Source organism: Montipora foliosa, chromosome 5 (genome assembly GCF_036669935.1).
Source record: "Montipora foliosa isolate CH-2021 chromosome 5, ASM3666993v2, whole genome shotgun sequence".
NCBI lineage: Eukaryota > Metazoa > Cnidaria > Anthozoa > Scleractinia > Acroporidae > Montipora > Montipora foliosa.
Window position 1 is genome coordinate 1,727,263 of NC_090873.1, and position 26,500 is coordinate 1,753,762.

The 26,500-nt window shown below is 39.9% G+C and overlaps 1 protein-coding gene across 1 annotated transcript in view; it reads right to left on the minus strand.

The window, feature by feature from the left end:
• Positions 1-26,500, minus strand: part of LOC138003337 (glutamate receptor 2-like) — a 57,879-nt gene that overhangs the window by 436 nt on the left and 30,943 nt on the right. Inside the window, exons 5-18 of the mRNA XM_068849350.1 lie at positions 23,879-24,010; positions 23,200-23,448; positions 18,724-18,908; positions 18,086-18,133; positions 17,582-17,695; positions 17,348-17,479; positions 16,761-16,865; positions 16,361-16,477; positions 9,748-9,942; positions 8,381-8,741; positions 5,674-6,036; positions 5,189-5,359; positions 2,216-2,369; positions 1-1,072 (exon numbers count right to left, since the gene is read on the minus strand). The exon at positions 1-1,072 is cut by the window's left edge and continues 436 nt beyond it. Of these exons, the coding sequence (XP_068705451.1) occupies positions 1,024-1,072; positions 2,216-2,369; positions 5,189-5,359; positions 5,674-6,036; positions 8,381-8,741; positions 9,748-9,942; positions 16,361-16,477; positions 16,761-16,865; positions 17,348-17,479; positions 17,582-17,695; positions 18,086-18,133; positions 18,724-18,908; positions 23,200-23,448; positions 23,879-24,010 (2,375 nt within the window). The 3' untranslated portion in view covers positions 1-1,023. The remainder of the gene's footprint in view (positions 1,073-2,215; positions 2,370-5,188; positions 5,360-5,673; positions 6,037-8,380; positions 8,742-9,747; positions 9,943-16,360; positions 16,478-16,760; positions 16,866-17,347; positions 17,480-17,581; positions 17,696-18,085; positions 18,134-18,723; positions 18,909-23,199; positions 23,449-23,878; positions 24,011-26,500) is intronic.

A 26,500-nucleotide genomic window follows, 5' to 3' on the forward strand; every position in this document is an offset into this window, starting at 1 on the left:
AGGTGCGGCGATTGCTTCTTTGAACCGAGCTCTACAGGAGGTTTACAGGTGGTGCTTAGAAAATCGCTTAACCCCTCACCCGGCTAAGAGCGAAGTTATGTTAATTAGTACACAAGCCATTATAAGACCGCTACCTCCTATATTTTTGGGTAAATCGGTTTTAAGCTACGTCACAAAATCGCGTCTTGTCGGAATGATCGTGGATGATAAGCTTACTTGGATACCACATATGCTAGAACTAAAGGAAAACTTTGCAAACAAAATAGACTTCTTGAGGCGCTCTAGGTTTTTGCCCAAATATGTCCTTTTAAAGTTTTATTTTAGTGTAATATTACCTTCTGTGAAGTATGGTATTATTTTATGGGGTTCGTGTACTAATTCGGATCTTCTGTGCTCAATTGAGAAACTACACTGCAGAGCAGCTAAAATTGTCTATAACTTATCCAAAGATAGGGCATTTAGTGAAGCTCTCAATGTTTCGGGATGGGATAAGATCAGTTTAGATTACAAATTTCATTTTTTTTAATTTTTGTATAGAGCGAGTAAAGTCTCAACTACCTGAGTGTCTAATTAATAACATTTTCATAAGGCGGGAATGCAGCTATTCATTAAGAGACCAAGAAGCTATCATGATACCCAGATTCAATACTAGATAATGATTGTTAAAGGACTCACTAGCATATGGAGGTTCAGTGCCTTGGAACTTTGTCAACCATTATGTTAAAAATGTAGGTAGTATCGACCCCACTTCAGGAGTTTTACCTTTACTGGTTTATCAGGCTTAACAGTTAGGAATAGATTAACTGATTATACGTATTTTTAAGTTGAGAAGTAAAAATTTAAAAAAATTTAAATGTTAATGTTTTACTGTATTATAGCTTCTTACTTAGGATGTTTTAGAAATGTAATTACTTTGTTAAGTACACGACCCCACAAGCTTTTTAGCTTTAACTCCTATCGTGTATAAATAAAGATTCTATTCTATTCTATTGTGTCGTGCATTTGTGTCAACTGTTCACGCGTTCAAACTGCTGAGGAAAAAGGTGGATCTTGAATTGGACCAAGGTTCGGCCTGCAAATAAAATGCAAGTAAATGAAATGTTTCGTCTTTACCACACTCCAGAAGATGAGCATGACGGTAATGGAGAGATAAATTGTGACACAAAACACAAAAATGAAGATGACGCCTGCTTGAAACTTCGTTGCTTTGCTCGAGAAAGTCTTTTTTTAAATCCAAACTTTTCATCGCTCCAACGATCGATCCTGTTCCAGTCCTTCCCCGACAGGTCACGAAAAAACGTGACAAACTAAATTTTCCAAGAGCTTTGCAACATCACATCGATTTTACTCGTTTGGATCATCGGTGACCCCTATTTTTTTAAATCATGAATCACTTACTCTACTTACTATCTACAAAATATGGTGAAATGAAAAAAATCACACTGTAAGAAGTTATCTTTTTAAAAAAATTTCTTTTCTCGTGCAATCGACTTTCGGAAGTGGTTGCAACAGGTAGTGCTTACGAAAACGCTTGCTGAGGATGAACTCTGTTTACGACATCCTTAGCGGCATGATATTTGCTACAAATCCCACTCCTAAAAACTTATGCACGGAAACCTTCCCTCTAACAGTTAATTTTTATGATTTTCGATGGATGAGCAGATGAGGCTACATCTCGTTATGATGACCGATTTATCCAAATTGAGGCATTTTGCCATTGTCACTTTCTCCGAAACAAAGTCGGTGATCCCCCCAATGTTTTTTTTTTCAATTTTGGATTAAGTACTTTATGACCTAACTCTAGGCGAGAAATGAAGAAAATCTCACTGTAGGAAGAGTTTGGCGCGAACGTCCTTAACGGCCAACCTTCAACCGACAGGCTTTTCGACCGTTTGTTTTCGATATGAAAATTCGCCATTGCTTAACGTAGCGATCTGATTGGATGAATTTCAGCTTTGCAAGATTTCTGTATACGACAATTGTTTCACGGCTCGCCAATTGAAGGTGGGCCTTCAAACATCTAATGTCGCATTTGAAAATGTGTAGACGCATGACTTTGTAGAGCCCGCAGACCCTAGGGACATGTTGTCCATTCAGGACCTAGATAAACAACCCAGCGCCCCAAGAGTTCTAGTAAATCGATGTCGATTTTTCGCCCGTCGCCAAACAACTAGTTTCCCAAGAATTAAGTCATCATTCCTACATTATTACAAACCTTATGATCATTTTGTTCAAACTCGACTTCTTGATTTCCTTTTTGTGCCAGTATCTTTCAACAAACAGTGTCAAGAACGCAATCACTATCCCAGAGATGAGCACCACGTACACACCTATCATGCTGTCCAAACCTATTCGCTGACGAGACAAGGCTGAAAGAGAGAAAGAAAAATAGGTACGCACTACGTACGTGTGGTAGTGCAGTAACTTGATGCCGTGCTTTATTTTATAACTGTCAACTGAGCTGCGTTTTGTTTTCCAGGACGTAACATGTAGCTCTAATAGTACACGATATCGTTTTGGTATCGTAAATCATTATAGTGCCATGGTAGATGTCTTCGGTAAATAGCCCCCTGCGAATACATGTAGTTACTAGTGAAATACTAAACCCAGAAAGATTGATGAAAATAAGTGGGAATCAAGAAACATTGGCTTCGAGACCGACATGAAGTTCAATTTCTTTTTCACAGCATGTTAACGCATCATTGTGTACTCTGAGCGTCTGAGAGTTTCCACGACAAAGGTTCACTGAAGTTAATCCCTATCCGGCGGGCTTAGTATCTAGATAGGAGACCTCAAAGTACACGACCAGCTGAAAGATACATAGGTCCAAAAATTATATTTTATCGCGCAAAAATGCGAACTAAGCAAGGTACAGGCTTTGTTAGCCTGCTTTATGCAAAAGAAATATCGATGCAAAAGTAAATAATTATTGATACAAAGTTTTAGGAAGAAGTTTTTAGGAAGTGTCGATTGAGAATTTAAAAAATTGCCATCGGCAACAAAATTTGCGACATGAAAACAACATAAATTTCGTGCCGCGAATATAAAAAGTTGCTTTCAGCGAAAAACATTTTGGGAGATTTTTGCTATGTTCAATTTTTCTATTGTACTTTTGGCTGCACAAGTAAATCCCAAAATCGAAAGTGACAACGATTTCAGAGGCGCATGTGGTCTCGTCACAAATATTTAGTTATCCATCCATTTTTTCTCTTCTTTCAACCAAGTGATTCGTGCAATTTGTAAGGACCGAAATCAACACCCTGGGTCAGTTAACCTTTAAATCACGCCTCTTTCCTATTGGTTCTCAATTTGATTAACGGTGCTCTGATTTGTTAGTTCTTGCTGAAATGAATTGCTAAAAGTTGAAGAAATACATAAATTTACAGAAGGAATCTAATCGAACTTGTAATCCGAAGGTCAAGGGTCCAAGTCCCTCTTGGAGCACACGATCGTTTTCCGAATATACACGAGTTTCAATCGAAAAAAAAACAAACAAACACATCCCTTCCGTAATTAATCAATTTGTCAAAGCTCTGTTACATCACAATTGCGTCACAATTTTCGATTGGGACAATGGACCATTGTTTTGAGTTCACGTCCAATTAATTGAAGTTCACTTATTTCCACTCAATAATGGAAAAAAAGAGAAAATAAAGACAAGAAATCATGCGAAACGGGTAGAAATGGGCAGCCTCGAAGAAGAGGAATCAATAACATGCTTAAGGTTGCCTCAAAATTTTGTGGAGATGGACGAAAAAAATGAATACTTGCAATGTTTGGAATCATCCAATAACCAAGATACGAAATCAAAAACGGAAATGACGATCGAGGAAAATGAAAGTGTGAAACGAGCGGCTGACGAGAGTGAAGCAGAAAAACCGAATTTAAAACGTCGAAAAGAATCCCTTCATAAAGGTCTCCTAGATTGTGACAGATCCTTAAAAAACCTGATTATTGGCTGAGATGCAAAGGATGAGGAAAATGAAGATTGACTTCTTTCGTTACCGTTCTCAGATTGACGACGTGAAAAACTAAAAAGTCGCCTATACTTCCGTTACAATGTTTTAGTTGTATTTATGTCTAGATAACGAGCGTAAAAAAGCAATTTTCTATGTTCTTTATGCTAGGGTTAGGGTTAGAAAACTACGAAGGGTTTCAGGCTGCCGATTTACAAAAAAATTAAGTGAGCTCGTATCACTCATTTATGACGTACACAAGGAGGCGCATGACTTCCTTTATCAAGCCCCCTTGGCTGTGTATTAACGTATATTCCCTGTGAAACAATAAATTATTTGAAAATGTCCTACGGTGTGCAAAGAGGACATATATCATGTGTTTGCTGTTTCTTTTATTTGACGTAAATTCATTTTGCATCCGACTTAAAGAAACGTGCCGTAAGTTGAGACGCATATTTTACTAAGTTAAATTTAAAACTACGACCTTCCGATTACCGCATTCGTATGATTGCACCCAGGGAGTCGTATCATAACTAAGTGAGGCACGATCGCCCGGAATGAATGCAATCCTTCCTCTCTTCCCTCTCTCTTTAGGGTATCCTTCTCAGGACTACATTCTCCCGGTCGATCGTACTTCACTTAGTCGTAATTACTAGGTTGGATTCTCTAGAGCGGTTTTCAATTGAGTGTCGTAAAACAAATACTAAAGTAATTACTTCGTCCAATCACAGTTGCTCAAAGCGCACAAAAACTCGCGCGTGCAAGTCGCAATTGGTTTTGGATTTCCTTCTCATTGATTGATAAACTGGCACGAGATTTTTAAACCAATCGCTAATCGTAGCAAGTGCAATCGCGTAATACTTGCGACAGTCATTTCAAAACTGCTCTATCACGAATCTATGGGATACACGTGAGATCGTGGTGCCCCTACAGGTCAATGGTAGAGCATCTGCATTGATCATCGGAAAGTCGTAAGTTGGGATCCTGCAAGGAAGCACTCGGAGTTTTTCCGAGTATCCCCGAGTCTTAGCTCCCATGAGTCTCATATAGCTCAGCGGTAGAGCATCCGGATTAGTAATTGGAAGGTCGTAGGTTCGACTCCTGCAAAGAAGCACTCGGATTTTTCCGAGTATCCCCGAGGCACCATGAGAATAAACGCATGATTCCATAATCACTTAACATCTAAAATCACCTTCATCACAAGTTATCCTGTGCATCTATTTTATTCTTACTTGCAACTTCTTCCTCTGGACAGTTGTTCGCTGTATCCCACCATTTGCGCTTGAGCCCATCGAGGAAGTCAGTTTCAAAAAGTCGCAAAGTAGCAAGTGTAAAATCATTTACATAAGGTGAATTGGCTTGGAACGCGAAAGAGAGACCTTTTGAGGTAGTTAACCCCGTCACTGAAGAAGAACAGATTGATTTACGATTGTGAAATGATTCTCTCGGAACAACACCGGCAACAAGAGTTACATTACATTCTCTCTATAAAGGGAATAATCCTCAGGTTATTTGCATGTTATGACTTGTCATTGAAAAGAAAATAGCGTTCGACATACCTGGTATATTGTTTACAGGAGAAAATAGGAGAGAAAAACACGAGTATATTCATGCTCATTCGCTCACACGCTTTGAAGCGCTTGTGAAAGTTACTGTGTCCCTAGAGGTGCAGACAAAAACAGATCTCTGCTGGTAGGGGTACTTAGGTGTGTCTTACCTAATTTGAGATCACATGGTGGTTGGTTAGCAATATACTGCAGGATCGGTCCGTCGGAAATGAATACAAACTTATCCTTCTCCCTCACCCATCGGACACCTTCCTCGACACTTTTCAGTAAGGTACCGTCTCTCTCCATTCTCGACCAGATCTTTTGGCGCAAGTAGTATGTGCTCGACTGGAAGAAGGCGTGAGTACTGGACGAATCGAGGACTCCAACCTGGTAGGAAGACTTGACGATGTCCTCGAGATTCCCAATAGGATCCACAGCGTTCTTTACGGTGAAGAAAGCTGCTAGATTCGCAGTGTATGTAGAGACCCAGATGAGAATGCAAAACCAATAACAACCTGCAAGAATACGGCCTAGAAAAAAGAAGAAAAGTAAGACGAAAGTACTGTTCCCGCCTGCAAAAAAAAAAAGGAAATCAACAGGCATAAATTTGTTGTTTGCAAAAAAACAAATAACCTCTTACTAACCGAGCGCAAGGGCTGTACAAGGGAATATTGGCCCGGGTTCGTGGTAGTACGGACCGAACGCAACAACGACCGAGGGCCAATATTCTTCAGTACGACCCCGAGCAAGTCAGGTTAGTAAGTTTTTTATTACATGGCATCGTTTATTTGAGCGATCGGACACGTCTCCGCTTGGTGGATGTTCATAATCTTCGTCGCCCCCTGTAACAAGTGAAACTAGACTGCACCTGCTACAATTGTACTGTTGTGAGGACAAAACTTAAATTCCGCTTTTAAAAAACGTTTTGTGCTTTGCTCAACTTGAATTTCCCGGGAGAGAGAGAAAAAAATACGGAGACGGACCATTTCCAAGGTAATGGTCCATACTGTAAAATCCTGACGAAACACCATCCAATCAAAGTGCTCCATTTAGTCTGAAGATTGCTTGCCATATAATGATTATTCTTGTCATTCGCCACAACTAAGGAGCAAATTTGACAAAAATAAATGAAGACAAACACAGAATTTTCAAAGTTTTAAGACAAGAAGAGGCTTGGACTTTTTCGTTTACCTCAAATAAGTTTTTTTCATATTCGGGTTTTCCGTAAAGAGAAATAGAAATTTCCGTTTGCCGTCCATTGAAAATGGGAAAATTTGAAGGTTATAGGAAGGTCAAAAACACCTTAAAAACTCGAACTTTTTTAACCATCATTATAATAACGCGCTCATCATTATAACACGCGCTCTCATTGGTTTAAACAGCGTACAAAGCACGCAGCAAAAGAAAGCTCACGCCATCATCCGCAGAAATGGCAGGTGAATTTCCGTATTTTTCCTTGGGTTTTATTGAAGCTGTCAATTAAAGGCTTGCTCAGATATTCTGTCAAGTGCTTTGGATGGAAGACTTCAGCCGTCGCCCGGTCCAGCAGTTCTTTCAAGCTCAGAAAGTCCTCACGCTGGAGTGTTTCATTTACAAAATTCCCAACAGGTTTTCATATTCCAGCCGCAAGCAATGAACAGTTTGTTTTCCAATTGTCATGTCGGAAACGTGCAAGTTTTCATGGGCAACAATTCGGCCGGTTTTCACTGAACTTTATTATTTAGATCCACCTTTTTGCTGTTTTTTACGGACTGAAACCGAACATTGAGGCAATTGTTTTTCCATAAATTCGAATTTTGTGTGATTTCTGTGAAGCCACTTTCCAGTTGATTGATGTTTTGACAAGCCTTTGTTTCATTAACCAACCAAATAATTTTAAACATTCTCACAAGCGCTATGATTGGTCCAAATTAGCGTGCTTTATAAAGAAGCCTTGGCTGTGCTCTGTTCTGTTGTAAAGCACTTAGGAAGCGGCTAGAGTACTCAAGAAGTAGGGAGAAGCACTTGCCTATCGGCTCGTGTTTCCCCCTACACTTCTTTGGTGCTCTAGCCGCTTCCTAAGTGCTTTACAACAGAACAGAGCACAGTCAAGGCTTCTTTACTTGTTAAATACATAGCCAAACGCTGAAACCTAAAAAAAAATCTCAAGTTTCTACTAATTCGAAAGGGCGTACGAACGGGTTTAAAGGTCTTTAAAATGGCAATTAATTCACCCTTGTGACCGGACTATATGCAGCAGTGTTGATAGACTGACAATAGTGATCAACGTAATGGAGTTCTTAAAGAAAGGTCGACGACGATGATCTTTGATGCTTTATTGCAACCGGTTTCGGTGCGTAAATTGTGTACAAAGCAACCAGGAATTAAGCGGCGTGAAAGACGGTGACGAAGAATTATCGTCGTGTACTCACGTCATGCATTTACGCCGTTGTTCTGGCGAGGAAAAAACAGAATAGAACAATGGCGTCAAACGCATTTCTGGTGGGAGGGCGGGAGGGGAATAAAGCCGTCCTTTTTTTTACTGTCATCAGGCTGATGGTTTTCGCTTCCTTTCTGGTTGAGGTCGGCTGGCGTTCCTAAGATCCCCGATGTCCTTTTTTTGGTAATGGTAATGGTTTTATACACCGTACATATCACAAAGAGTCTCATGGTGAGATCGACCTCAGCCTGTCAGGGAGCCTCTGGTAGCCATTATCAGTCCAAATTTGATCTCACCTACCTACTCAACCCAAGCATGAATGTGGAAAGAGGACAGACTATAACAAAGGGGGTTCTCCCCACTTTTTTGTGAGGTTTTTGTTGAGTTTTTTTGGAAATCAATATGTTCATCTACTTCTACTTCTTCATTCTGAAACACCGATTTACTAGTCTCACCTGATAAGCTTCTTGGGGTGTTATCACCTCCTTGTTGTAGCATACAAGCAACTGAGAACCACAGACTATTGAAATAATTGAACTCTTCCGAAGTGCCTTTGCCGTCCTCTTGCTTGTAACCATACGGACTATAATAGTTGATTATAAACACAGAGATCGAGATGATGACAATAGTGGCCAGGGTACAGACCCATACTTCGAGTTCAAACGGGTTCATGAACTGCAGAAAACCAATTTCTTTTTCTGATGTCTGTTTCCTGATTAACACATCCTGAGTAAAACACATAAAGGGCATCATGAAGTCCACGGCCTTTTCACGAAGTTCTGTGACAGTCAACGGGCCTACCGCTACGTCAGCGTTCTGAGAATCGATAAGAGTCAGTGAATTGAAGGAAAAGAGAAGCTGCTGAGACGTTAACCTTTGTGCAGGAGCATCTCAGTTTGCACAAAAATTCCGCATGGGGGTTTTTAATCGAAACTGAAGTATTCAGTTTTGTAGTTTTGGAGTTTTGATTACGAAGTTACCAAAGAGTACACAGTTCATATGTATGGACAATACAAATAACCGATTGTATGAAGGGAGTAGTGCGGTCCAATGGTTAAGGCGCTTGCCTTAAGATCCGGGGATCCCGGGTTCAAGACACGTTCTGACCACTGGTTGAATTTGTTCCTGGTAATCCCTGGTTCAACTTCTGTCAGCTGCGCCTGTAAGTAGTCAACTGGTTTGCCTCCGGCCAGTTGGGGTTCTTTACAGTTGTATTTCATTAATTAAGGTACGCAACAAAGGCTTTATAACAAACAACTTTCACCTATCACACAAGTACACAATTCCTCGATTTAATTTCCTGCTCTCTCGTACATAAAAAAATTCCCGAGTATGTAACGATACCGACTCCACTGACTGCTCTGATTGACCGACGATGTCAAACTGAGTGAATAGTCTCTAAGACCTAATTAACTGATTGAATGACTGAAAGAAAAGGAAATAGGGAAAGGAATTTTATTTAAAGTGTCTAATCTTTTCTAGCGCTGGAGTAAAAATTAAGACACTGAAAACTGAAATTAAAAATAACGCAAATCAAGTCAAATGTTAGTTTTTGAGGAGAGGGGAAACCGGAGTACTCGACGAAAACCTCTCGGTGCAAAGTAGAGAACCAACAAACTCAACCCACATAAGACGCCGAGTCTGGGAATCGAACCCGGGCCACACTGGTGGGAGGCGAGTGCTCTAACCACTGCCCCATCCCTGCACACGGATTCATTGTCTGGTTGAGTGATAAACTTATTGACTGACTGTTCAATCGACTAACGGTTTCACTGACAAAAAGATTACTGAGCGATTCACCAAGTCATCAATCTTTACACACCTTTCTATCCAGCTCTCCAACCATCCCGTTCCAAGTTCCATTTTCTGTCAAAGCGCCATATTTTCCATCTGGTACAACGTAGATTTCGTACGTAAAATGAAGTGTCCTGGCCAGTTCATTTAACAGGTCCATGCAATAGCCTGTATAGTAAACTGTACCATCCTCTTTCGTATTCGCAAAAAAGAACGGTTCCACCTTTCATGAAACAAGAAACAAACATTTTACTGACTGAGGGATTTTTACTTTATTTCTGAAAAAATCATTATTATACAAACAAGACCATAGTAGCCCACAGTTAGCATAGCTATTCTAGGCTAGCCTGTTCCAGGCTCCCAGATAATCGGGAAAACGAAAACAACTGCGTATGAAAAACGAATGGGGACTCCTCGACCCAAGCCTGCAATTTTTGTAATTCTGATTGTAATATGCTAGGTACAATAAAACATGTTGTTGTTGTTGTCTCCTCATTTTTTGGGTCGGTTAGTGAGTTAGTCAGCCTGTTAGTCAACCACTCAATGAGTCAGTCAGTAAGTGATTACGTCTGTTAGTCAGACAGTCGGCCAATCAGTCAATAAATCATTCATTCATTGTGTCAGTTAGCTAGTCAGTCAGTCAGAAAGTCAATCCGCCAGCTAAGTCATTCATTCAGTCAGCTAGCAAGTCATACAGTCAGTCAGTCCAAATTTCTTTGGAAGTCAGAATCCAAAGATAAATTGATACGTGCATTGTCGAGTTTTAATATTCAGTGCAGAACGCCATAGTTCAATAGATGATGAGATTTCACAGTTCAATCAAATACTAAAATCAGTTGCAGAACTTAACCTAGTAGTAAAACGTAGAAAAAGGCGTAAAAAGACAAAAAAAAAAAAAAAAAAAAAAAAAACCATGGTATGATAACACTTGCAGACAAGAAAAAGCTGCAGAAACTTGCGAACAAAATGAATCCAACAACTCCTCAATCATTGCGACAAGAACATTTTGTTCTCAAAAAGAAATACAAAAAACTAGTAAACAAGACGTCTAAAAGATATAAAAATCAACTTTTAAATGAAACAAACACCTTGAATTCCAACCAAAGCGGAGAATTCTGGAAACTAATAAACAAAATTCGAAAAAGTGAGAGGTTTGACGAAAGTTCTGATATTCCACCAGAAGATTGGATAAAGCATTTTCAGAACCTTTTATATGACGCACAAGAAACCCGAGAATCACACACAGTTGTCAATCCCTCAATCAAACTCGACGAATCTACTCTGTCAGGTGAAATTTCAAATGGGCCGATCACCGTGAAAGAAATTCATGATCAAATTTATAAACTCAAAAAGCACCTGGTAAAGACACTCTTCTAAATGAAATGATCAAACACGGAAGGTATTATCTCATGCCTTCTCTAGAAAGAATATTCACGACAATGACATCATTGAAACGGGCACCTTTCCAACTGAGTGAAACAGGTGTCATAAAACCAATATACAAAGGTGACAAGAAATGTCCAGCCAATTACAGAGGAATCACTTTAACCAGCTGCTTAGGGAAACTGTTCACATCAATTTTACAAAACCGATTAAAGGTCTCGGTAAAAGTAAATTTGGGCGTATCGCTCAAATTTCTTGTTTTTTGCAAATCTTGAATCGGTGGCCTGTGAAGTATATTTTCACGAAAAAAAAAAAACAATTCTGAAGAATTTATTTTATAACCGCTAAAATCGCATTCCTCACACGGTATTGGAGTGCACTCATCTGTGATTAAGATGCAACAAAGAGCAGGAGCAGGGGGGGGGGGGGGGGGGGGGTGCAGGAGCTTCCGCAGCAGACTCGGTTCTTTCTGAGTTTGAGGCCTCAAAAGGCTCCAAAGGGTTTTCAGCTGAGCGCGCGCGCACGTAAGCCACACACGCAATTCTAAAAGCTGCTCGCATCAGCTCATGATTCAAAATGGGTCACCAGAAATAAGCAAATACTGGTAATTTCGCTCACCTTTTTTCTCTCACGAAAACTACGAAAATTGTACACAAACGGTTTAGTGGTCACTTAAATCCATTTGTGTTGGCCTGTAGCTCCACTCGTGCGTGCCCGAGAATGAGCTGGTGACGCATGCATATCTTGAAATGCTGATCTTGTAACCCTCTCATTTTCCCCCTGATTTTGCAACTTTATTCGGTTGAATTTTTTTCATTGTTTGTACGTTAGCTTAGTTTAATTTAAAACGTTTGTCTTTCAAATTTGACAAAAGAAAAGAAAAAATTAGAGACATTTCAAAAACACTGATTTTTCTGAAAACCTAACCTACAGATTTCGTTGAATTTTAAATATTTTAGAGATTATTTCTAACATTATCTGGTAACGCTGAATGGGAGGAGTTCACTGTCCCGTTTTTTCAAAAAAGACAATTTATCTTGATTTTAAGGCTCTTAGAAATGCCTTCTATCGTTGCCATGGTAACGTTATTTTGGAGGAAAATTCGATGTAAGAAATGTATGATGGTTACGTAATACCCTCGCAAAATTTCGTCTTGATATGATGACTTTAACTGTATATAAGGACAGTATATGTTTGTTTGTTTGAAGAAACGAGAAACTATTTTGAGCCTCCTTAAACACCAAAAACTAAGGGGGTATTTACATGAGACCGGGACGAACTCAGACCGGCATGAGTTCGTATCGGCTGCCATACATTTCTTTTTACGCGTTTACATGAGACCTGCCTGACAATGAACTCAGACCAGTCTGACAGACTTCGTCTCGGTTGCTGGACCGAGACGAGACATTCTCGTACCGGTCTCTAATGACAACAAATCTCAGACCTGATTAAGAGATTTCAAGCCTGTATGCTTTTCGGCCAGCCCGTATATTTTTTAGACAAAACATATCATTTTATCCTGAAACCAGGCACCAAGCATTTCGTCCCGGTTTCATGAAAACGAATGTAAAAATTTTCATACCGGTCTGAGCTCGTCCCGGTCTCATGTAAATATCCCCTAAAACTTTATTCAAATAATTCAGTCTATTAGCTTTAATATGATATATAGTTTGACCCTATACAAAAAATAGCGGCCGCCTCATTTTTCTTTACCGAGACCTTAAGGACGGTGCCTAACATTGTTATTGCGCATAAGTTTTGCGCATCTCGTGATACTCGGGTTTCCTATCGGTGATGCTAACTAATACAGGGATATTTTTGCGCGGTTTAAAACTATCTGGAGAAAGTAGATCGTAGTAAGTACTCTTGGTATCCAAAAAGAAAATTGGAGGTAACCATGCATTCTTTAGAGATAATTAAGCTTCAATTTGAGGGATAACACAATACATTGCTTTGTATTTTAGAGCTTTTTACAAATATTGTTGATGAATTATCCTTGAAAAATGAGTGGTTACTCCCAATTTTCTTTTTGGATTTCAATTGCACTTGTTAACATCTACCTTTCCTGCATAATCATAAATCGGGGCAAAAATACCTTTGAATTGATAGGCACCGTCCATAAATAAGTTATTTTTTTTCTAAGAGGGCATGATAAAGAATCCTGCAATCTGATTGGTTCTTAGCGCGGTCCGGGTTTTCTTATCTCTGCCCACGGTCACGCTGACGCTTTCGTGAGTTTTTGTCCTTGTGCTTACAAATCGTGAAACAGTTTTACGTAAAGAAATGTATGATGGTTACTTAATACCCTCGCAAAATTTAAGAAATTTAAGTTTTGAAGGGCTAAAACTCGCTACTTCATGGAGTCGGACAGCCCTGAATGACACAGCGAGAGTGAATTTTACTACCCGGAAGATATAGACGAGAGTGTAAACACTGAAAACGTTAACAAACAAGAACAAGTTAGTGAAAAAGACCGATAAACAGCAACAGTTCTTAGCTAAAGTGCATGCTTTTATCGAAAAAACAATGACCTGAAAACGACAAGAAAAAAACTCTGTATGACATAAATGTTTGGAGCGATATTGAATATTGAAATATTGAAGAAATTGCCATAAAACACAAACGAAAACCGAGTGATAACGTGTGGTCTATGAATGCTCCACTTAGCAAGAATTCTATCGGAGAGATCCTGAAGATGGCGGCGAAAATAAAAGGATTGCAAGGGAATTGATGTGACAAATCACGCTGTGAGAACGACCTCGATAGGCCGTCTTCTAGATGCAGATGTCCCTGCCAATTATGTGGCTCAGCTCAGCGGCCATATGAATCTCAAAAGTTTGGATTCGTACAAATCTGCATCTTCACCTCACCAGCGCAACATGTCACTCGTACTGAGCCGCTCAGAACACACCACCAGCACCACTACAATCAACGAGTTTCCAATATCTACAGCATCTATATGTACAACCAAATCCAGTGCTTCAGTTTATCCTCCAGATACTCCAGGTGCAGCATCAGCTAAGGACCTCTGCCGTCTCAACTGGCAAAATCGAAGGCTGTTCATTCATCTTCAATGTTGTTGATGATTCAAAGAAAGAGAGAAAACCAAGAAAACGTCGCATAATTGCTAACGAGCCAGCCGAGCGAAGACGCGAGGCTGGCGAGGCGGCAGCATTATAGAGCCGTGCCAAAGTACTGTGCAGGTGGAAAAAATATCGAGTGATCGAGAGACATGTTTGTAAGGTAAGATTCCTGAGATTCCAATGACGTAATGGAAAAGGGGTCGATTGTCTTACAACGGAACAATCGTAGCGCGCAGAGATTGTGACGTCAAGCCCGCATGGTTCTGATCGTCGATGCTCAGCAGCTTTGGCATTCATTGAGCGGAGTTGTGATCAAGTTTGAGGTAAGAAAAACGTAATTTTCACCTGCTTTTATTTGTTTATTTCCAATTCTACGTGAGCTCGAGTGTACTTAGTTAAGTGACATTGTGGTGTATTTATCGAGCTAGCAAGCTCAACAATCGGCCAGCGAGCCAAAAGAGTACTCGGCCACCGTGACAAACTCGGCCAGAGTGCCAAATCTAGACAACGCCAGCGGGCATAAAGCAATCAAAGAAACCGAGGAACTCTTTAAACTGAATGCAATGCAATGGTTTTTTTCAAGATATCTATGAGGCGTGCAATCAAAGGGAAAATCTTGGTGCTGTTGAGGTCGTGCGAGAGCCTGTATGGTCACTGATCAGAGATCCTTGTCCATAGTGACATATTTACCATGCAAACATTTGGAGATTTAACAAATGATTTCAAATCATTATATCTTATTCAACAATCTAATCAGACTTGTTTCTGTGGTTGGCAAATTTGAAGAACAAAAGCCATGTTTGTAAACATTGCTGCCGAAGGCCGAGGGCAGCATTTTCAAGACCGAGGTCACAGTTTTTCACTACACGGACCTCCCAGCCGGCAAATAACACACGTTTCTTCGACATACAAAAGAATGAAGAAATCAATAAAAAGTGTAAAATAAATGAAAGAACCAGCAACCCAGCAGCACATCAAGAATGCACGATTAGGAATCAATATTTACATAACTGGATTGAAACAGAATAGGTCCTCAACAAGTTCAAGAGAGAAATTTACACAAAAGGTAGTTAAAAATAATTACCATTTTAAAAACTACCTGATTAGTATGTCATGCATTACGAATACAAACTGGCAAATATGAAAATAGAGGCGCATTAATCCCAGTAGAAGAGCGAACATGGTTAGTATGTAAAGAAAACTGCATAGAAAATAAACAGCATTTCTTGATGTATTGTCTGGGGTATACCACTTTAAGACGTGACCTGCACTCACATGCATATTTTAAACGCTGACACTTGTTCCACCAATATTTAAGTGATTATCAACGAGATGACGAAGTATTTACTTACAGCATGTTTCAAAACAGAAAAGAGATTCTTAATTCACAAATGTAATAAGCGCCATGAATTTCCTAACTACTTGTATACGGGTATTGTAAATGCTATTTTGTATTTTTATTAGTTAATGTTCAAGCCTTTATAGAAACTAGACCAATATCTCCCTTTGGAGAGTAAGGCACAATAAAGAATACTATTACTATAATTATTCCTGTTACTATTACTATTGCTATTAGAGCGGTTTTCAAATGAGTGTCGTAAAACCAAAACCAAAGGAATTACTTTGGCCAATCAAAAAGGATGGAAACCGACCAAAAACTCTCACTCCAGGCTGCATTCAGGGGATTGCATTCTCTTTTTTGTCGAATGCAATCAGAGTTAAAAACCAGTTCAAAGAAAACCCCAAAAAGTCGAAAACAGCGAAGGAAGCCCCAAAAGAGAACAAGCATGACGTGACAGATGGACACGAAAACGATGCCCAAAGCCCCTGAAAAAACTTAAAGGGGCGGCCAATTTGAAGTCGTCACAAAAAATCTCGATTTCTCGCGCCCGAGAAACGAAAATTAGGATGCGTTCTCGAGGAGTCTGTCATTCATTCATTCATTCATTCATTCTGTCAGTCAGTCAGTCAGTCAGTCAGAAAGTCAATCAGCCAGCAAGTCATACAGTCAGTAAGTCAGTCTCTCACTGCTCTCCATTGCCAGTCAGCTAGTTAAACTATTTCTTTAAAGTAACAGTTAAAACTATTGACAGTCGAAAAATTAAAATTAACACAACGCGTTTACGGTTAATAACAGTCCCACAGTATATTACTATAGTCTTAATTCACACTCACCAATATGACAACAGCCCTGATCTTTTTGCCGGCCACCCCAATAGACGATCCTGTGTCCCCATTCGTCCGAATATCTTGATAGAGCACAGCCAGCTTAGTAGAATTCCAGTTGCCAATCTAAAAATAAGAATTGCGTGATCACCAGGTTTTTGGGGTGAAGGAAAGAAAGAAAGAATGAAGGGATGAATGAATTTATTAATGGATAAAAGGGAGAGTTAGCGAGTAAATGCACGAACAAGCGAAGGAATGAATGAATAAGTTAAACAAAAGCTACAAGGTTACCCGAGACTGGATAACATGTAATTCAAAATCAAGAAAACAGTGTCTTTATAACCACTTTTTCATCGCCCTGGTAACATCCAGTCTCTTACACGAGCTTTTTAATAGAGGAATAGCTTACTTTCACAAAGGAATTGTTTCGAAGATTTAAAATTTCCAGGTCTACTGCAGTTCTTTTTCCATCATCATCAAATTTGACAGGACCTGTAATACCATCTATATTGACCTGTTAACGTTGAAAGTAGATGAAAGCGAAATATTAGAAGAAATGCTGATATCACACGTCTCAATGCAAATATGACGAGGAAGGAAATTTGGAAGTACCCAGAGGTAAATCTTTCAAAGAGATTATTCCAATTCAATTTAAAGTTATTTTATTGTTCACACTTTTAATAATATTTACACATCACACGGATTGTACTGTGAGAGAACAAAGGAGGAAAAAAACCGGTATAAGAAAATTAATTCATTTGTGTTCTGAGAACGGATGGCACAAGCAGTTAGTTGCCTTGGTGCAAGAGGTCCTGAGTTCGAGTCACCCTTGATTCGACTTTTTTGGTGGAGGTGGGCGCTTATTCGAGGCTGGGCGCTTATTAACTTTTTCTACCTTCAGGGTGGGCGCTTATTCGACGTTGGGCGTTTAATCGAATAATTACGGTACATGAATCTTTTGCTCAAAAGATCGACTCAGTTCTCATTTCACTCTACCTTTTTCATGCACTCCAACATATCATGTCTATCTTGCAAAGACACAGAAGATCCATTAATTGAAGAACATGGATGTGTGCTCATTGCTTGCCTAACAACTTGCATGGCATCGTAAGCGAGGCCGACTGTTTCCTGCGATGATACCAAAATAACATTATCACATCAATGCCGAGATGTACTGTATGTTATAGGGGATCCTCAACAAAAAAAATATTCCAAATGGAAGAAACATACCTTGTTGTTAAATCCAGGAGCAGTTCTCAATTCTGCGCTAGCTTTGTCTTCGATAAATTGAAGCTTCATCGAGAGAACGACGCTGTTTTCGAGACAGGTCAAGTTCATAGGAGCCTAAAGGGCAAAATGAAACGGAACACAAGCAAGGTATAGTATTGATTAATGAAGGTAATTGAGAATTGGTTTTCCAAAAAGTCAAACTTCTTACAAGCCACGTTAGCTCCCAGTTCCAGGGCTTATCTCGGTTTAAGCATCCATTCATCCCATGCATGGCATCCCTCAAGCATCTATTTCTTCCCCGAGGGGATTTCTAGTAAATCGCTTTGTGACCCCCCCCCCCCCCTCCTCATGGCTATTGAAAGACAGTGTGTGAAGCAAAGTTTACCTTCTGAGGAAACAATAGATGGCAAAGACTTCTACTCGACCAATAGAACAAACTTTAAAAAAACATTTCAAAAAAAAGAAATCTCAATACACTTTCAGGAGAAGAAAAAAAATGATTACCTCTCCCTGAACGATCCATTTGAATCCAGCTTTAACATTATACGGCTTCTGTTGGCAAGTAAACAAAGACAACAAGATTCCGTAATAAGTTTTCTCATAAAGCTCCGGAGATAGCTGTGGTTTTAAAACTTATGTCGGAATAGCGCACCGGTGGCTCAGTCGGTTGAGCATCGGGCTGCGAGGTCGTGAATTCGACTCTGGTCGGACCAACACTCGGGGTCTTTCAAATAACTGAGAAAAAAGTGCTGTCTTTATAATGAAATCTGCAAATGGTTAGACTCCCTAGTCTTTTCGGATAAGGCCGATAAACCGTAGGCCCCGTCTCACAACCCTTCAATCGAACACAATATTCGCAAAGAGTAGCGCATTGAGTTCCCGGTGTTGTTGTCTGTCCTGTGTAGTATGTAGTGGGAGGGTAAATGCTCGGAGATATTAGCTACATAAAGCTACTCTAAAATGCGAGGATAAAAAAATAGGGTGATGATGATGATAGAACGTGCCACAAAGAAAAAAGCTAAGTTTGTTCTTTTGAGGAATAGCCAGTTCTAACATTATTTGTTCGAAAGTTTGACACCCCCCTCCCCCCCCCCCTCACTATGGCGTCATTTTCCAATAGGCTCAAATCAGTATCATTTTACCTCTTGTACCAGTGACTTCATTATTTCCGTGCTTGTGTACAGTAAAATCATATCCGGGTCGAGTTCTGCTATTTGCTGCATTATTTGCGATATCACAACTTTCTCAGGAATTTGGAGAAGCTGTACGGTGAACTTTAAACTCTGGGATATGGCGTGGAAGTACCCAGCTTCGTGTAAACGAAATTCTAAAAGAAAAGAAAAAATTGCAAACGATTTTGTGAAAATTTGGTGACGCAGAGGGGAAGGGAAAGGAAAAAAGGCCGCACGAGAATCTGTGACACTATGAGAATATAATGAAAAACGAAGAAAGGACCAGACCCTATAAATAAAGATAAGAAAAGCATTCGTACACGTTACACGCAAAAAATAAGAAAGGATGTTGAGTACGGTCTATTCAAATACAGTCCTTATTATTACTGTATATTTAACATGGGTGAACACTGATTACTGGTAACCCGGTAGTGTACATTTTGGCCCCTAAGTGAATAAAACAAAGCAATACAAACGGACACAACAGAGTTAAGAATCTTAAGTGGTTGGAGGCAAACCAGTCGGCTATTTACAAGCACAACCGAGGAATTGAGCAGGGAAACACTCATGGAACAACTCCAGCTGGTGGTCAAAGCGGGACTTGAACCCGGGACCTCCGGATCGCTCAAGTTCAGCACCCTAACCACTCGGCAACGCTGCCTGCATAAAGCGTCAAGATCTAACCCATATAACTAAAAAAAAAATCTTCAACAGGATAAAAACAGAGAAGCGACTAAGAGGAAAGCATTGATTTTTTGGTATGAGAAAATCTAAAGATCTGATATGTGCAGAAATGCACCTAGTTTGATGCATGATGATTGTGTTAAGCATCACGAAGACTGTCCCCTTGAAAAGTTCTCCCCAACATTAAAGGGGCAGTGTCAGGCTATTTTTGGCAAACTTCAAAACACCAAAAGACGTCTTTGCATCAATGAAGACCAAAGAATAACGCTGTAGTTTTGTTGCTAATAACCATTAAAGTGTACTGAACATATTCTTTCTTGTTTGCAGCCAAGGATGCAGAGGATGTAAATGGATTGAAACTTGAAAAAAATTGACCAATTTTTTCAAGTATGGAGAGGGTATCTTGAGAAAATCGCCAAAAATTAATACGAGTCACTCTTTGTGCTATAAATATATTTTATATCTTGTCAGTGGGTTGTCAGGAGTGATGTACGTGTGAGCTAATGTACTAATTTAGATTTTGACCTGAAAACATGACAGTTTCCCTTTAACATCACTCGCGTCTGGGAATACTGACAATTAACGTGTCCCCTTGCTCAGTTCTTCTCGGCGGTAAAGATGAACAGCTACATTTGCCCTCATCTCATTCAGTTTCTACAAAATAAGTATCAAATGCTTGGACCTAAAGGGAAACTTCGTGTTGGATATCACAATAGGCCATTTCCGAGTTATGGTTTGCCTCTGGTTAAAAACGACTAACCTATCCATAACTATTAAGAAATGAACTACAGATATCAGATTTCTAGCATTTTCATTGGCTCGTCGGACATAGGTTATCGGTTCATATACCTGCTGTACCTAATATGATCAAGGAACGTGTCAGCAATAAAGCGAGCTGAAAGCATTTTTTTGCAGCTCTGAGAAAACATGGCCGACAAAACCGTTTTGGGCCGGAATTGACAGACGCAGAAATCGATGTTTTACTCGACAATACTTGGAAGAACTGGCGTTTTTAATAAAACAATTCTTCTACTCGGGCTTGCTGGCGATAAAATGATTAAACAGACGAATCCACTGGTTGGGTCTCTATCCAGTGAATACGCGCTTTCAAATCCACGGTTATCCATGTCACTTGATAGTACTTCAGTTACGCTCTACGTCTCACTCGTGAGATCGCACTTGACTTATGCCAGCCAAGTGTGGGCTCTTACTCCTCTTGGCTCACTTAACTTGATGCGCACCTTGGCGGAAGTGCAACGACGAGCCACACGTTACATCCTGCGTGGCCTGGAACTTGACTACAAACAGCGCATTCTTATTAAAACTCAGCCTTTTTCCTCTCTAGTACTTTCTTGTGTAATTTAGACCTCCTCTTTCTTTTCCGATGTATCATTGGAGAAATACATCGCGACATCTCTGATACAATTCAGTTTTCTCTCCCTTCTACACGTCGTGGATCCATGCACTGGGCTGGACATTCGTCTCACTGGCGCGTGCACCTCTACTCACTGCGAGTCGTATTTTGTTCGTGTCTGTTCGTGCTCTTTTCACCTCTCGCCTTACACAGTCCTTCGATCCAGAAAATATCCGCACATGGCTTACGCAGGCGATCGAACCTGGCATCTCAATGCATGTGTTAATCCTCTTAGATTTCATTTATTTCTGTTGTATTATCCTGTTAAATTATACTAGTCTGTCTTCTTTCTAATTTTTCTGGGCGCTGACCAGAAGGCATTGACTATGTAAGGGACCTCGTGTCCTATTTTTTTGTCCACCCTGTGAATGCCATCGCTCAAAATGTCGTAAATAAATAAATACACTGTATCCTGCAAACAACGCTGTCTTTCCATTGCACCACCGACGGAAGGGATTTTAAAAGGGAGCCCCACTCCAACAAAAAAAGGAAACACTTCCATCCACAAAAACTAATCTTCACAATCAAGATTGTTTGAATTGCCTTAAAAGAAAATGTTTGCATCCAAAATGATAAGTGAACGCAAATTTCCCGGAGGCCGCCATCTTGAATAACTATAACGTGTTGCTGTTGCACTTTTGTTACGAAACAAAACTCTCTGTGTCAAAACGGCAATACATTACAATAACTTTATGTTGCTTCGAATTTAAAGATAGCAATAATTGCGAATATCTCCGAAGAAAAATTGACGGAGTAACATGATTAAACTACAAATAAAATAAATTAATTAATAGATGATGATGATGATGATGATGATGATTATTATTATTGTTATTTTACATGCAATAAGATGATAACAATAATATAAAAAGATATCTACATTCAGCGTTAATATGAGATGCCTAGTTAAAGGAGAGTTTTCGAGACTAGCATTGATCGTACAAGAAACAGCATTGTTTGTCAAATTCTACAGTTCTCAAACCGGTCTTAAAATTAAAGCAGGCTTGGCTTGTTTATATTCTCTAATAATTTTTCAGAAGAGCTATTATGATCATTAAATTCAAAGCATAAAATGGATTCGTTCAGCTTCTCAAGTTTATCAGCATTTCGCTTTCCACAGTGGATCCAGACGATTAAGCAATGAGTTAAGCGAGGAACAAAGTATGCCACATATATTCCCTTTTTCGCATGAGTAGAGATCACACATTTATGTCGCTTTAGTGCCTGAAGTTTGCTACTAATTTTTCGTAGAATCTCCTTAACATGTCTGTTGAATTGGAGGCCACTGTCACTGAATATAGACTCCAAGTAGTTACATTGTAGCAGCATTCTGGACTTCAGTCCCGTCTATTGAAACAGTGATGTCTTCAAATTGTTTACCAAGCCACATAAACAGGTACTTCTCGGCATTAGTTGACATACCACTGAATTGATACCATTCTCATACAAGAGCTAGATCGTAATTTAGCGAAGTCTGAAATGCAGTTGGATTAGGTCCAGAGAATAGGAGTTGAGTGTCATCAGCATAAGAGAAGAGACTTGAGTTAGCGGACTTGAAAAGTAAATCGTTACGAAAAATGTTGAACAGCAAGGGGCGCAAAACAGACCCTTGTGGGACTCTTTGGTATCTGTTTGTCAGGTCAATATCAGCAATTTTACGATTCATTTATTTGTGATATAAACACTCAGTTGGGAAAATTTTGTAACAAAATTGTTTGCAAACATTTTCCTCTGATTTAAAGTTACTTTCTACTAGCAGAGTAGGTTTCCTTTGTGGCAGTCGAACAGGATGAAGGTCAACGATACTTTTATAACTTCTGTATACAGCCTACACCTTCAGCCCCTGAAAACACTATAATTATTCATGCCACATGAGGTTCTTGCACACTTTCTTCATGCTTTCTCTGAATTATGAAGAATTTATTTTTACATTGACACCCATGGACTGTCTAAGGCCGTTTCCCAATCTGGGGACCGTTTCTCGAAAGTCGCGATAGCGTTTCCGTGAAACTTGTGATAATTCACGGGAAAGTCTCGACAACTTAACGGGCTCGAAAACCAATCTGAAAAGATACGATCCGCCCGTTTCAGAAATCTGGTCTTTAAGTACATTTTTCCAGATCCGAAAAACAGCATACTTGCAAAGTCCCACGCATCGAAAAGGCTTCGGTTTGAAGATACATTCAGATAAACGCTCCCCGAAATACGCCTGAAAAGTTCTGGAACTTTCGAGAAACAGTTCCCTGACCAGCGTATTTAGTATAAGTCATAACAATTAAGAGCAGAGTATGTACTATGTTACCCTTTTTACTGATTATCAAACATCTAATCATAAGAAGAACTCTTACCATCGAAAACAAGTGCAACTTTTGTCCAATGAAACGTACTGAGTATGTCAAGCGAAGCGTGGGCATAGGCTTTATAGCTCGCTGACAATTGCAACGTCTTTTCGCACCGTTCGAATGGTTGGCTGTTTCCTCCATGGAGGCGGATCAGAGGAATGCCTGTCACTGTAGATAGTGCCGCTGCGCACGCTTGAGTTGTCGCATAGCCTCCCTCGACAAGACATAAAACGTTTTGTGTAAGAAACCATATAGCTGTAAACAAAAACAAAAACGTTTCTTCAGCAAAAACTCGTTTTATCATTATTCAGCCGAGTTCCATCCGGTTGCATGTGGGACATTTCGAACGAAACAAAAACAAAAACGTTTCTTCAGCAAAAACTCGCATACACAAAACGCCTGGGTGGCGTTCACTCCGACCATCGTGGGGGTGGTTAGGTTAAGGGTAGATTGCTCTTGCTTTAATTTTCTTCTCTAAGTGATTGAAAAGAAACCTCGAGCCATATTCACTGCCAATCGGAGGAGGTATGGTTCTTGTATGCATTCAACTGGCTCATATGGGGTATCAAGGTTTACAGCAGAAAAATCCATTTAGGTTTTACAGCTAAAAGTACATCACTGCTATTCAGCGAATGAACTGCTAAAAGCCGCCGAGATTAGAGTATTAATTCTTCTAGATGCTTACCTTGGTCGATTAAGCTCGACTCATTTGTGACGTTGAATATTTTCCGAGTTATTGTAATATCACCAAAAGAAGACGACGTGTTCAAAGCGACAGTCATTGCATGATATTCAATTGGAGATGCGTTAATAACTCCTAAAAACGAAGCAAATGACGTCATCAAATTCGGTCTGACTATGGTCAGCGCATGCATGTGTGATATTCTTGCTGTTATGCATCTCATGACGTAGGTAAAGCCAGTTCAAAATGCAAACGCCGGAGCAAGCTAAAACGCCACCGACATTCACACTTAGCTAGAACGCCAACATTAACTGGGTTAATTTATATCAAAATAGTGGCCGAGGTTGACGCCATCGAGGTTCCAGCTTCAACCGAGGTAACACGAAACTGGTGTTTTTACTTTCCACTTGCGGTGGCACAAGTACAACTGCAAGTGCAAGTGCGCGCCTGCGCTTGCAGGCGTAGGTCAAACGTGTCTTTCCATAAATTGGCTTCTCGTGTCTAAACCAGGCTTAAGTGCTCCATAACTCGCACAATAGCCAAATCTGAGCACTTCTCCTAACCAAAAAAGAAGCGGAGTGACATTCATCACTGGACTAAAGTGGTAAGTTTAACAGAAAAAAATGTCGAGATCATTTGGAAACGACCTCAGTTATTCTCAAAGGAGACCCTCAACAACAACGATGTCAGAAACTGTACCGAGAATTTGGCGCTAATCACTTCCACTAAAAATGGGAGTAGAGATCTCATTGGCTAAATCTGGATAAAGGAATGTTGTCCAGTTATCAGCTGAAGTTGGTTGTCCCAGCGTCGCGTGACGCCGCAAAGAATAGGGAGCTTTAGTGACGACAACGGCGACGGCGACGGCGACGGCAACGAAAACGTCATAAATTTGCATATTTAGTGTGGAAAAGCAATATTTTTGCACGCTCTGCACGTGCATCTTTTCATTTTTGATTTTTTCTTTGCCGTTGTCAGTAAAACAACATCGGGAAATGACCAAATTTGACGTTTTATGGAGAACGTCAGCGCTTGAGGTTACATTTTCATTTTCTCTGCTAAATTGAGCGCCGTTCATAATAGTTTCGTTCTTCAGGGTTGCCGCATCTTGGTCACGTTAAAATGCTTGGAATAGTCGCGGAGCGATTACAATAACGCGAATGCACATTTAACGACGACGTTCTCGTTCTCGTTGCCGTTGCCGTCGTCGTTACTAAAGCTCCCTAATAGGGCCTTTACGACCTACGACGCCGTCGTCAACGAGAAAGCCACGAAAAATAATATCATTGGTTAAAAGAGGAAAAGTAATCGTGCTGCAGGTGCGCACGCATTTTAGCACAAATTCCTTCGCTACTCGGCACAACAACGACGTGAAATCACCAAATTTGAGGTTTTGACGACAACGCGAGCACACAAATGTAAATCTGCAATTCTCAATTTTTACTCTGAAACCCGGCTCGTACCAATTTAGTTTTAGGATACTTCGCCCACATTTTACGACGCGAACTAGATGGCCTAACCGCGAGAAACTTAAGGAGGCTCGAAAGGGTTTTCAGCTGAGCGCGCGCGCGTAAGCCACACACGCAATTCGTAAGCTGCTTGCGTCAGCTCATGATTTAAATGGGTCACCAGAAATAAACAAATACCGCTAATTTCGCTTACCTTTCTCCAATTCCTATACACATGGCATATAAATAGACATCTCCTATTCACGAAAACTGCGAAAATTCTACTTAAACGGTTTAATCGTTACTTAAATCCGTTTGTGTTGATCTGTAGCTCCACTCGCGCGGGGACTCGAATGAGCGGGTGACGCATGCGTAAATGCTGATCTTGTAACCCCCTAATTTTTCCTGATTTTGCAACTTTACTCGTTTATATCTCTGCTTCTGGACGGTGAATTTTTTTCATTTTCTGCATGTTAGCTTAGATTAATTTAAACCGTTTGTCTTTCAAATTTAAAAAAATTCTGTAGGTGAAAAAAATAATTAGAGACACAATTCAAAAAAACTTATTTTTCTGAAAAACTGACCTACAGATTTTGTCGAATTTTAAATATTTTAGAGAGTACTTCTAACATTATCTGGTAACGATGAATGGGAAAATTTCACCGTCCCGTTTCTCCAAAACGGACCACATATGTTGATTTTAAGGCTCAAAGAAATGCCTAATATCGTTGCCATGGTAACATTATTTTGGAGGAAAACATAATGTGAGAAATCTACGATAGGTACTTAATACCCTGGCCAAATTTCGTCTTGATATGATTGCCCTAACTGTATCTAAGGACAGAATATGTTTATTTGTTTGAAAAAAGGAGAAACTATTTCGAGCCTCCTTAAGATATTGCAAAGTTATGTTTTGAGGTGACGTTTTCCTTCTTGTCGCCGTCGTCCCTGATGGCTGCAAAGAAGACCAAACTTAAAGTGTCCCTAACCCTAAAATATTTTTTTCGCTAAAATAAATCTTTGCACCTGTTCGAAACGCATTGCGGCCAATTTTTTCCTTTTCCTAACAAATCCTGCCTTTTTATAGGCTTCAAAACTTGCGAAAAACCAAGCCTCTTCTGTTCACGACCGAGTCAGAAGGGGAGTGGATCTATTCCTGATTTGACGTCACAATCTG